Below are 12,024 nucleotides of genomic sequence, written 5' to 3' on the forward strand. Positions count from 1 at the left end.
ATAGCCTGGTGGGCAGTTTTCCCTTCATGCTTGCTACTGTACCTAACTCATGCCCTCCTTTTGTTTTCAGCTCTTGGATACAAAGTCAACAGACCGAAAGCAAACGCTGTTGCACTATATATCAAATGTTGTAAAAGAAAAATATCACCAAGTGTCTCTGTTTTATAACGAGCTTCATTATGTGGAAAAAGCTGCTGCAGGTACTTAATTTGTAGCTAGTAATGTTATTCTTGCATATTTAATGCCTTTTTTTTTTTTTTGCAGGGGTGGGGGCACTCCCTGCTTTAACACGCTTCAGAACCTATTTAAAAAGACAGGACCAATAAATCAGAAATTCTTAGCTGGAACACATTGGGATGGTGCCACCCACTCCTAAGAACAGTGGTGAATGCAGTCATGAATGTCGTAGCTCTCAGTGTCCTATCTGTAAGATCCAGGTGTTTGATGCTTATGTGCTTTCGCTTGTCAATCTCTTAAGCTTTTTGCTTTGTTGCTATTATGAAATAGGAGAATAAGAATCTGAGAGTTACCTCCCAGAAAATCTTTTAATTTCATTTCATGCCATGCCATTCCACTTGCTCACTTTGCCCTTGCCTAAACACTAGTTAAATTACTAGTATTTCTTGGTTGCTACTTTGCAGTGGCAGTTAACATTTTCTCATTCAAAGTGCCAATGATTTTAAGATAGTTGGGATGTACAAGTAGTGGTGACTCCATGTGGTAGGTAAAGAAATTGTCATTTGTAGAGGCTAATTGTCCTGCCCAAAGTCATGTGATAGAAACAGGGCTGCAACCCCAGTCTTACTTTTCATGTGGTATATTATCCTATGTACCATGTCTTCTTAAGAAAATACTACAGTTGAAAAAGGAATAATATGCAAATTCTTCTTGGAGTTAGTTACAGGTCTTGACTTTCAAATGTAGTCTTGACCAGTTTTATTAACAGTTTAGATTCTTGAGGTCTACCCTAGAGTTACTGAATCTTTTAGGGTAAGGCCTTTTATGACTTTCTTAGCCAGACTACATTGCTATTGCTTCGGCATTCTTACCAAATAGTAGTCTGTATTACCTTCTCATGCAAGATTTATCATATTTTATTTGATAAACAATTTACATGTCTATCGAAACCTGTACATTTCTTAAGGCTGTGGTCAGTTTTTTACTTTATAACTCACTCATTTTCTGGCAAATTGGATGTGGGAATAAATGAAAGAGCAAATGAAGGAGTGAAATGATGCACTGTTGCTGGGATAGATGCTGTGGAAGCCCCAGTGAAGACTGGGAGAGTCAGGTGGAAATGACTTCGTGACAATGAAGAACAGATTGGGCCAGATCCATTGAGGGCTCAGGTTCACCTAGGAAGTTAGCAGAATTTCTATTCTGGTGGAGTGGTTTTCCTTCTTTCAAGTTTTCCCTTGCGTAAATTAAGATTCTTAAACATTACAAATCAGAGGGGAAAGTTAAATAGAAAATTCCTGCTTTAGTGATTAGTAGCGTAGTTTGTCCTGTAAAGTGTCATTCGGAAAAATTCAGTGGGAAAAATGCAGAGACTAGGGTGCTCACTGACTGAATTGTTCTGTGTTTGCTTGCTGGTGCCCAGGTGAACCTACCCAGGTTCTTTTTGTATGCCTTCACTCCTTCATCTATTAAGCAAACACTTTTGAGTGTCTTTTGTGTACTTGGCCCTGTCCAAAGGATTGGGGAATCAAAAATGAATAAAGCAAGGCCCAGCACAGAGGCTTACACTTATAATTCTAGCTATTAAGTAGCAGAGATCACAAGGATCGCAAGAAGCCAGCCTGTGCAAAAATTTCATGAGACTCCATCTCAGCTTGGGTGTGGTGGCATGCACCTGTCACCTCAGCTATGTGGGGGAACATAAATAGGAAGACTGTGATCCAGACCAGCCCCGGCATGAAGCACAGTGAAATCTCAAAAATAGCCAAAGCAAAAAGGACTGAGGATGTGACTCAAGTAGTACAGTAAGTGTAAGGTCCTGAGTTCAACCCCCAGTATAACCAAAAACAACAACAAAATCAGTATGAGTCTAGTGAGGGGGAAAACATACTGCATTGCTTTGTAATTCATGTGCAGAGATGACACCAACCTCTCCAGGGAAGCTGGCTCAGGAAGCGCTAGGAATGTGTCTATTCTGGGTGGTAGCTGTCTGTACTACAGGTGGAAAAGTTCATGCAAACCTTTTGAAACAAGGAAGGGCTGTTCAACAAAGAAGCTGTGGAAGTAGTACAACTTCAGTTCAACAGATAAAATGCTGCCCTCTGCTGGACAGCCACGGAAGGCAGATGAGTCAAGAGGTAGAAAACAAGAGATCTTGAACCCATCACAAGAAAGGACCTCTGAGCCTACACCCAAACCAATAGGTTGTTTGCTTGGAGAGAATGTTGTGTTCAGCATAGAATTTGGAGCCCATAATTGTTATTTGAACTCATGACCTGCCACCTACTAGCTGTGTGGCACAGAACCTCTTTATTCTACTTTTCCTCTATGGCACAATGGGCTAATGGTGCATTGGAATTGCTGCATATACAGAACTTTTTGTAGTGCTTGATCATGAGTACTTCAAAGTTACTCACTTTAAAGGCTCTCTGCACTTAAACTGGGAACTAGGTCTAAGAACCCGGAGTGAGCCTAAGAAAGTACTGAGAACTTAGCAGTTGGACTCAATGTGATTTTAACTCTGCATGCATTATTTTCTCTATGACAGTCTCTCTTGAGAATGTTCTACTGGATGTCAAGGAGCTACAGAGGGGCATGGACTTGACCAAGAGGGAGTACACCATGCATGACCACAACACGCTGCTGAAGGAGTTCCTCATCCACAATGAGGGGAAGCTGAAGAAGCTTCAGGATGATGCCAAGATCGCACAGGTAATGGAAGGGAATGGGTCCCTTAAGTCCACCATGGAACGGGCCTTGGGCAGGCGAGAACTCCATTTCTCTGACTTCAGAGGGTAGATTTCTTATGTAGGTAATCGTTACAGGGCATTTTTACCAGTGTTGCCTTGGACATGCTCTTGCCTTGCTCATCGTTCTTTGCTAATTTGTGCCCTTTCTTCCCATTCCCTCTTCCCTTCTCTCCTAGACTCCTTTTAGCACAGGTTTATGCTCAATTCAGCAATATGTATCAGGCCTGTGTTCTGCCAAGCAGAAGCATGAAGAAAGGGACTCAGAGTCAGAGAGACTTCTAAGATCCCTTTGACATTCTGCTTTAAGGGGTTTTGCCATGGCCTTAGGAAATTCTTGGAAGAAATAGCTCCTCATTTTGGGTGTATGTGTGTGGGGGGAATGGGATGTAGAATGCCAGAAGGTCCTGGAAATGAGTTCCTGTGCACACTTCTGGATGCCTTTGGCAAGGTATCAGAGATGTGGAGACTGTAGAGAATCATGGGAGGGTGAGAGGGGTTTGGGGTGAGAAGCCTCTGTCTCTCACACTTCTTTGCTCCAGTTCCCACCAGAGCATCCAGTCCAAATGCTGGAAATGATGTGATTCAGGAGAAATTTGCTTCTTCACAGGATGCCTTTGATGATGTGGTGAAGTATTTTGGAGAAAACCCCAAGACAACACCACCTTCTGTCTTCTTTCCTGTGTTTGTCCGGTTTGTGAAAGCATATAAGGTAATGACTCTTCTTGTCATTAATTATTAGGGAGGTGCCCTCTTTCAGATGTGTCCATATTCCAGCTGCTCTTCTGAGGTCTCCTGGGCTCTTCCTGTGGGTGGCAGATTTGGGTGGTCAGTGATGGACAACTGAGTCTCTGGTCCTGCAGAGGATGAGACTCCTGTGGTCCTCAGGCCATGATGTTCTCTTTCTCCATGGAGTCAAGCTTGAGCCTCAGGCAGAAAACAAAAAGCTCTTGGTTGTCCTCTTGGTGCAAGTGAGATGCTCCAAGACCATTGTTGTCCTATCTCTGACTGATGACCATGCAGGCAAGAAAACGGACTTAGAAAGTCCAGGCCTTCCGTGGAGTTGCTGAATGGATAAAATAAGCAGATCTGTGGTGAAAGTACATGCTATAGCTGATATCAGGGAGAGCCTTCTGGGTTCTACCTTGCCCAGCTGTGAGACTTAAGACCAGCATCTGTTGGTGTGGATTGAAGGATGGTACTATTCAGGATGGTCATTCTTTGTTTATTTATCTGAACCAGTAACACCCCTTCCTTTAAACAAGAAGCCCTCCTGGACATAATGCAGGGCCATTGTTCTGAAAAAGATTGCAACCCAAAGAGTTTTGTATCTGAAGAGCTTGTCCTTTGAAAAAGACTAAGGAAAGTGTTTAACATTTTAGTGTATTAAGGAAGTATTGCAATCTATATAGTTGACCCTCAGTTTTTTGTGGAGTTTTGGTTCCAGGACCCCCAAGGATACCAGAATCTGTATGGAATGACACAGTGTTTATGTAGCACCTGTACATACCTTCCTGTATACTTCCTGTATACTGTCTCTATATTACTTGTAATACCTAATACTATGTAAGTGCTGTGTAAGTAGCTGTAATACTGTATAATTTAAGGAATAATGACATTTAATGTCCTGTACAGATGCAATTTTTCTAATATTTTCAATCCATGTTTGGTTGAACCCATGGACCTGGAACCCACATATACAGAAGGCCAATTGTATTCTTTGGGCTTCTCTAAGCACAATTATAGGTAATGTTGGTGGAGGAAGAAGTATTTATTATAAAGGAAGGAAGGATGTGTCGGGGTTATGTATACTTTAGAGAAAAAAAAATCACAATGGAATTAATAGGAGTAGAGGTTAATAACTTAGAGAATCATCTTTGGGCCTTTTAAAGGTCAGAATATTCAGTCATATCCTCCCAGCATGGCCAGTGTAGCAATGATATCACAAGCTTTTAGCAGTAGGAAAGTATCCTTGGCTATGCAGATGAACACACATACAACACAAACTCTGTGCACAAGACGCAAGGAACTGTGAAGGAGAGGTCACTGGCCACCAGCTGCTGCTGGCTGGTGCTCTGCAGTCCCTGGCAGCCAGCACGAATGAAGTGCAGAGACGCCCTGAGGATGCTCCTGTTATGTGCCACATTCACATTTCTTCACATCAAAACATGCAAGTCTAAAGTCAAAACAGAAAACACATGCTATTTTAAAATTGTATAAGACAATCTAGGAAGTGCTGGAGTTGGTCACAATGCCAGAGGCTTCAGTGGGGTGTGCTTGGAGCAGAGGAAAGAGAAGCTGCCCTTGGAGATCTGTGGGGTGTCCTGTCACAGTATGTATATGAGCGAGCTACTCTGCCTTACCATTTCTCCCCATGGTTGTCTTAGCTGCCTCATTGAGGTGCTTGTCAGGCAGTGATGTGATAGGATGTGTTCCTTGCCCTATGTGTGCTGAACAACCTCCAAACTTGACACTGATCATGGCCCTTGATTGGCAGCAGTTGGGGGTTTAGGAATTCATTTCTGTTTTCCCTTCTTAATTTTGAACCACAATGAAACTTATAACAAAGGCGACAGATCAAAATACAAACTTTATTACTGATATAAATTGTGCTGAAGGACATGGGATCTGTGAAATATACTTCAGCCCTAAATTGGACTTTAGATGACTTTTCCTTCAGTTCACAGCACAACAGTGAGAAGTCTCTTCAGTGGGGTGACTTCCAAAAAAGAACTTGAGTGCCTGAGAAGGCTGAGCCCGGTCAGTTTCTTCTCTCCAGTTATCAGACCAGTCACTCTGCCTCCCATGGCAAGGAGTGAGCTGTAGGGAGAGTCCAAGAGCATCACTGTTGAGGCCCCTAGAGGAAACAAGATCCCAAGGGAATGAAGTTTTCCTCCCCAAATTGGGCAAAAGGCAGAGGAATCATTGATCCTGCTTTTAGAGAAGCTATAGTTAGCAGATTCTGGAAGCAAAATAAACTCACATGGAAATCACTGAGCACGGTGGCCAAAAGGAGGAAGTCCCCACCAAATATGAGGGACTAGAACTCGGAAGCCTTTCAAACAGGGAGAGGATCATCAGGAAAGGCCTTCTGGATGAGGTGAATCTCAGCTACCAGCTTTCAAAGGCATATGATAGCTGGACAATGAAACAAAGACTCAGAGTAGAATGGAGGCAAGAAATGCAGACTTTCTTCCCCTTCCGTTCATACTAATTTTCAACTCATCAAAGATTCTTAAAGAATGGCTTTAAAAAATCTTGACTGCTGTCATTTCACTTATGTGATGCTTTTTTCTCAGCAAGCAGAAGAGGAAAATGAACTGAGGAAAAAGCAGGAACAAGCTCTCATGGAAAAACTACTGGAGCAAGAAGCTCTGATGGAGCAGCAGGACTCAAAGGTAAGAAGGGCACATGTGAGATGAGAGTAGAGAGGGACACATGGCCTTGACCACCTTCTAGGGCTTGACACATGGAAACTTGTTCATTCATTACTTAGATCAGCAGCCATTGGAATGAGGCTAAGAGCATGTTTGCATAGCATTTCCAAGTTTATAGAGATCTGGAATTTAAATCTCAGTTGAACGTATTGGCTAGGCCACACCAGGTGACCTGATGACTGACCAGAGGGCTTGTGTCCAAAGATGTCTCTGTGGTGATGGGGCTGTGTGCCAGCCTTGACTTATGGCACACTTGACTGGGGTGGGGTGGGGGGTTGGGAGGTAGCTTTTCATAAAGGGCAGCATCACAGGATAAAATCATGAAGACTGGCAGGCCCTTGATCCATCGTTTGAGAAGTCTGTGGCTGTGACCCAGCCTTCCTGTTGCTGCCTGGTGAGGTTCTGTGTGTTCTTGGAGGAAAGTTTCTGTTGCCTGGAAGGAAACTTTCTGAGTTTTTTCTGGTTTTCAGCAAATTTTTGGGATGGTGCTATGTATGTTTTTGGCTAAGACTGCTTATTAAAATAATATAAAGCTCAGGCCCATTTTGAATTATCCTTAGACTCCCAATGGGTGCTGGTCCCACTAATCTCTGCCCTTCTTTCTTCCCAGTCTCCTTCCCATAAATCAAAGAGACAGCAGCAAGAGTTAATTGCAGAGTTAAGAAGGCGACAAGTTAAAGATAACAGACATGTATATGAGGGAAAAGATGGTGCCATTGAAGATATTATCACAGGTAAAGGGTATTTCCTCTCTCTGGCCTGTGGAGCTCCCACTGGCCTCTCCTAGACCTAGGCCACTTGCTGACTTTGCAGCTTCTTTTGACCATGGTTGGCAAGTTCTTCAGATGACTTTACTTTAGATTCAGAGTTATGCAAAGACTCCATACTAGAGTTTAAAGTATATTTATAACAGGGGACATGGAGAAGGCTCACAGTAGTTGAGCAGATCATTCGTGAGCTTGTGAGACAGTTCGTGTAGACTCCCAGAAACAATTAGAGTGGACATCTTTATTGGAGGTGGAGTGGTAGTCCTGCACAGTAGCATATAATCTTCAACACTCTGAAAAAAAATCTTTCTCAGTATCAGTGAAACCCTGTAGTTTCAACAAGGAGATCCTTCTCTTAATGGTTTTCCACTGGTTTTTATTTACCATCATGCTCCATTTTCTTCCTTGTGGTCACTCCTGCTCATCTGCCTGAATAATAAATATTGTGGATAGGACCCATTCAGCTCTGTACCATCCACAGTCCATGTGAACTTTTCTAGCATGCTCTTTAAAAGCTACTTTGTGCACTCAGAGTAACTAAATTCAACAGGAAATCATGGTCTAGTACTTTTAATTTGGATGAACCCATAGGCGTCTAGCTCAGGATTGGGAACTGATTGTTTTATCATCTAGGAATCATGTGTAACCCAGTTTGGTTCTTGTCTCATGAAATTCTAGCTTAATGTTTTCTGCTTGAACCAATTCTCCCGGGTTTCTGTACTCTCTCTTATCAATCAGGATGTTAACTTGGGCCCCTGTGTATTAGCAATGGCAGCAAGTGACTTTTTATTTCATGTCTCTTTTAGGTGAATGCTGTTAATCAGCTTCTAAGACACTTAAAGCTGTGTGTGTGTGTGTGTGTGTGTGTGTGTGTATGTGTGTGTGTGTTTTTTTGCTGGGGATTGAACCCAGAGCCTTGAAAATGCTAGGTAAGCACTCTACTACTGAGCCATGTCCCAGCCCATTTAAAGCATTGTATTATGATAAGGCTCAAACAAGTGTGGATAGTGTAGGATGTGCGTCCACATGCCACTCACCCATTTTTTTTGGGCGGGGGGGAGGAATGGGGTTTGAGCTCAGGATTTTGCACTTGTAAAGCAGGCAGTCTACCACTGAGCCATACCTCCAGTTGAGATTCTTCCGAATCGTTGTGTTCTTTATTTTTTCTTGATTCACTTATTTTAGGCAATACTGGGGTGTTTGAACTCAGGACCTTGTGTTTGTGAGGCAAGTGCTCTAACACCTAAGCCATACCACCAGTCATAGGCTAGTCTTGGTCCATGTATCCTCTACCCACCTCTTCCTAACCCCCAATCCTTGGGATTTTTTTGAAGCACATCCAAGAGTATAATTTCACTTGGAAATATTTAGGTTTGTATCTTTAAAAGATAAGAGCTCTTAAAAAACAAAGCAAAAGTATGCCATTATTACCCAGTACCATTATTACCATTAATACTACAGTAACAATATTACACACCAAAAACTGAACAGTCCCTTAGTATCAAATGTCTAGTTATTTGATTAACATTTCCCCAATTATCCTTTTTTAAAAATATAATTACTAGACTTCTATTTCTTGATATAATCTAGTCAGCATTGTTAATAAGGATTCTAAATTGCCACAAAAAAAAGGTAAATTTTTTTTCACCAACTCAGACTCGGGAAAATGATTAGATTAGATTAGATGGGTAAAAAAGGAAGTCATGAATTACAGTAGTGTAAATGAGTAGATAAGTAAGCCGCTGGTGAGAATGGTGCTCTTTACTTTTGATGTACCCTTGTGGTTACTGGATCTCAGTGTACAGCATGCAGTGGCTTGCAGAGGCCTCCCCAGTCAAGCCCGCATTGTCTAGCCTTTCTCTTTGTCTCCACTCAAAGCCAGTTCCAGTGAAACAGTAAGATCAACTTACAGGTAGGGAAACAGTCCACCTTGTGTATAAAGAACTTTTTCATCTGTATGCCCTCCATCCCCAAGACACCTGACTTGTAAAATGACGTATGTCTTGTAAATATTGTAAAATCAAAGATGCTTGCCTTAGGGCTGGTGGAGTAGCTGAAGTGGTAGAGTGCCTGCCTAGCAAACATGTGATGCGAGTTCAAAACCCCAGTACCTCAAAAAAAAAAAAAAAGGTTTGCTGAACTAAATCATTAATATAACAGAGGATGTTAATGTCTATCTACTTACAGTTTTCTGTTCCACTTCCAAGCCCCAAATGAAGTCTTATAGCTATGTGAACTAACTGAAGTGTACATTGCCTTTCTCCCTTCCTGTCCCCCAACTCCCATCCCCAATCCCCAGTCCCCAGGTATGGTTAACAAAGTACTAACCAGGTACTAATGCAATCGATTGTGCTTTTTACTCTCTTCTGTTTGTGTTGTCTGGCTGCATTTTCAACGCAGTGCTGAAGACTGTGCCCTTTACTGCTCGCACCGCCAAGCGTGGCTCTCGGTTTTTCTGCGAACCTGTTCTCACTGAAGAATACCATTACTAAATTATTACTCTTTCTCACCTGATGCTATTAAAAGGTTGCTACAGGTTTTTTGTTTTTTGGTTTTTTTTTTTTTTTTTTTTTACCTCTTATGTCTGTGTGTCTCTTAGGGTCAACTAATGTGCTATAGCATGGAACCACCATCTTCATTGTGCTGTATTTTATGTTGTCTTCATGCTGCATGGTTTTGCATTTCAGTCATTACTGCCCACTCACTGCCACTTTCAGTACATAATGTATTCATATTGCTGTGATGGTCTCTGTGTGACAGTTAATAGAATTGTTTCCAGAATTTTTCAGAAAAATAGTGGAGTACTTCTTTGAAAATTAGGATTGGAACCAAGTAGATTGCTTGTAAGATTTTTGAGCTATTATCTTTGAGTGCAGAATAACTACTAAAATACTAAGCACTTACTGTTGTTGGTTTATACACCTTAAACCAACCCTTTTTATACTCCAGTTAACATTCTTTGGTAGTAAAATTACCCATTTATACAAAAGTGCTCAGAAATAAAAAGGGCACTAAAGCTATGTTTGCAGAAGAAACTGCACTACATGCAACTGCAAACTGGGCCTTTTCTAAACTGTCTTATATAGTCCAAAGTGTAACGAGACGCACAGTATGAGCTTAGGTCATTCTATGGCTTCCCTTTTGACCTAGAAGCCGACATGCTCCTATTGGCAATTCGTGGCCTGATGATACCCAAACATGGTAGGTCATTTCTATTCACTGTCATGCCCACCTTCAGCTCTTAACCAATTCATGTTGGAGCAAAGCTATAAAGCAGGAAGTGAAAAACAAAGGTGTAAGAGCTCCCCACCATCTTATTCATGCCTCTTCACTGGTAGCTCTGTTCCATGTCAAGCTATAGCATTTCTCCTGTGTTGAGGTCATACCTGGATCTGCTTCTTTTAGTCAGGATAGTGGCACCAGAAATGTGAATAGGCCGATATTTACTACTTAGAATTTTAAAAAATGATTAAATTTGTCCAAGAATATAACTTACTGGATTTAGTTTTTGATGCTTAAAAAAGGAATAAACTTCTATGCTTAGTTGATTAGAAAAGAGACAAGGGAAGAACATACTCTAATTGGAAATAGCCATTGATTGACACCCATGCTGAGACTGACATGGAATGGGGTGTTTATTTTGTGGCTGAATGTTATGTGTTCTGTTTTTGAAGATATCAAAAGATACAGTATCATTGCCTGCTCTGCAGTGTACTTACCCACCAGTGCTTATTAACAGGCTGGAAACTGTCATCTTCCCAGGTTCTTTGCTGTCAGTTTTGCTGTTGGACTATCTTTCTGGAGCCAATCTTCAAAGCAGCTTGAAACTGGGTGGTCAGAGAGCTGAGTGGGAAGACACACTCATCCTACCCTTGTTTTATTTAACACTACTTGTAGTAATGGCCTCCCACTCTCCTTGTCTGTTGGCTAACATGCCTGGGAATGTTAAGCACTAAGTTGAGTTGCTTTCCATTTTCATCCCATTTTTACTTAACCATCATTTTGTGTTTTTGTTTTTTTTTCTGTTTAGCCTTAAAGAAGAATAATATCACTAAATTTCCAAATGTTCACACGAGGGTAAGGATTTCTTCTAGCACACCGGTGGTGGAGGATACACAGAGCTGGCAAGCATCACTTTTTACTTAGCTTCCTCCTCTCTCTGTATACAGATCAATGGTTTTGATTTATGGCTAAGGGTAATATTGGTGAGAATCTGCCCAGGGAGAAGTCTTTGAAACTCACATTGCAATGATGTGAGGGTAAGCCTCTCTGTTGGTCTTACTTCTCAGCCTGCTTCAATGTTCAAGTATGCTGGCTTGGGCAAGGGTATTTGCTGATGATTGTACTTGCTTTGTGTAGTAGGCTAACCAGCCTTTACCCTTCCTGGCCTTTGAGTTCAGTTACGTCATTTATGTGAAGGTAGAGAGCAGGTCCTGGCTAGGGAACATGATCTACAGCTTTGAAAGATTGGGATTTTTAGAACTAGTTTTTCCCAAGACTCAAAACCCACACAACTAGATATCCTTACTTAAAAGTGGAATTCTGGTCTTCATACATGACTGTTCTTTGTTTGAATCTAGAAAGGATAGCCCAATGATTCCCTTGTGGGGACTCTGTGGAACCTGAGAGGTTAGATCTCAGTCTCACTCAGTTTCTGCTTGTTTTTGCCATTATTGCCTGATCTTTAAATTTTCAAAAGAACTAGAAGCCCTGGTTTTTAATATTAGTTAGCAACTTAAAGATCTGATAACTATCTTTACAAGTATGGGAGGGTATGCATTAGGGCAAACATTGTGTAGGCCAACTAGGGCTCACTAACTTCATTTTCAATTGACTCAGTAGGCGAAGGGATGAAAAAAGATTGTTTAGTTTCTTTTTGTATTGTTTTCTAAAGGT

The 12,024-nt window shown here is 41.5% G+C and overlaps 1 protein-coding gene across 8 annotated transcripts in view; it reads left to right on the forward strand.

The window, feature by feature from the left end:
- The window catches only part of Fmnl2 (formin like 2), a 299,204-nt gene that overhangs the window by 284,245 nt on the left and 2,935 nt on the right, over nucleotides 1-12,024 (forward strand). For 2 of the 8 annotated variants that reach the window (XM_074070795.1, XM_074070799.1), the window contains 6 exons: nucleotides 71-200; nucleotides 2,726-2,889; nucleotides 3,535-3,636; nucleotides 6,224-6,322; nucleotides 6,972-7,095; nucleotides 9,529-9,654. In XM_074070795.1, the coding sequence (XP_073926896.1) occupies nucleotides 71-200; nucleotides 2,726-2,889; nucleotides 3,535-3,636; nucleotides 6,224-6,322; nucleotides 6,972-7,095; nucleotides 9,529-9,620 (711 nt within the window). In that variant the 3' untranslated portion in view covers nucleotides 9,621-9,654. Of the gene's footprint in view, nucleotides 1-70; nucleotides 201-2,725; nucleotides 2,890-3,534; nucleotides 3,637-6,223; nucleotides 6,323-6,971; nucleotides 7,096-9,528; nucleotides 9,655-11,158; nucleotides 11,253-12,024 lie in introns of all 8 variants that reach the window. The other 6 variants (XM_074070794.1, XM_074070798.1, XM_074070797.1 and 3 more) reach the window with 3 other exon arrangements.

This window comes from Castor canadensis, chromosome 4, assembly GCF_047511655.1.
Source record: "Castor canadensis chromosome 4, mCasCan1.hap1v2, whole genome shotgun sequence".
Taxonomy (NCBI): Eukaryota; Metazoa; Chordata; class Mammalia; order Rodentia; family Castoridae; genus Castor; species Castor canadensis.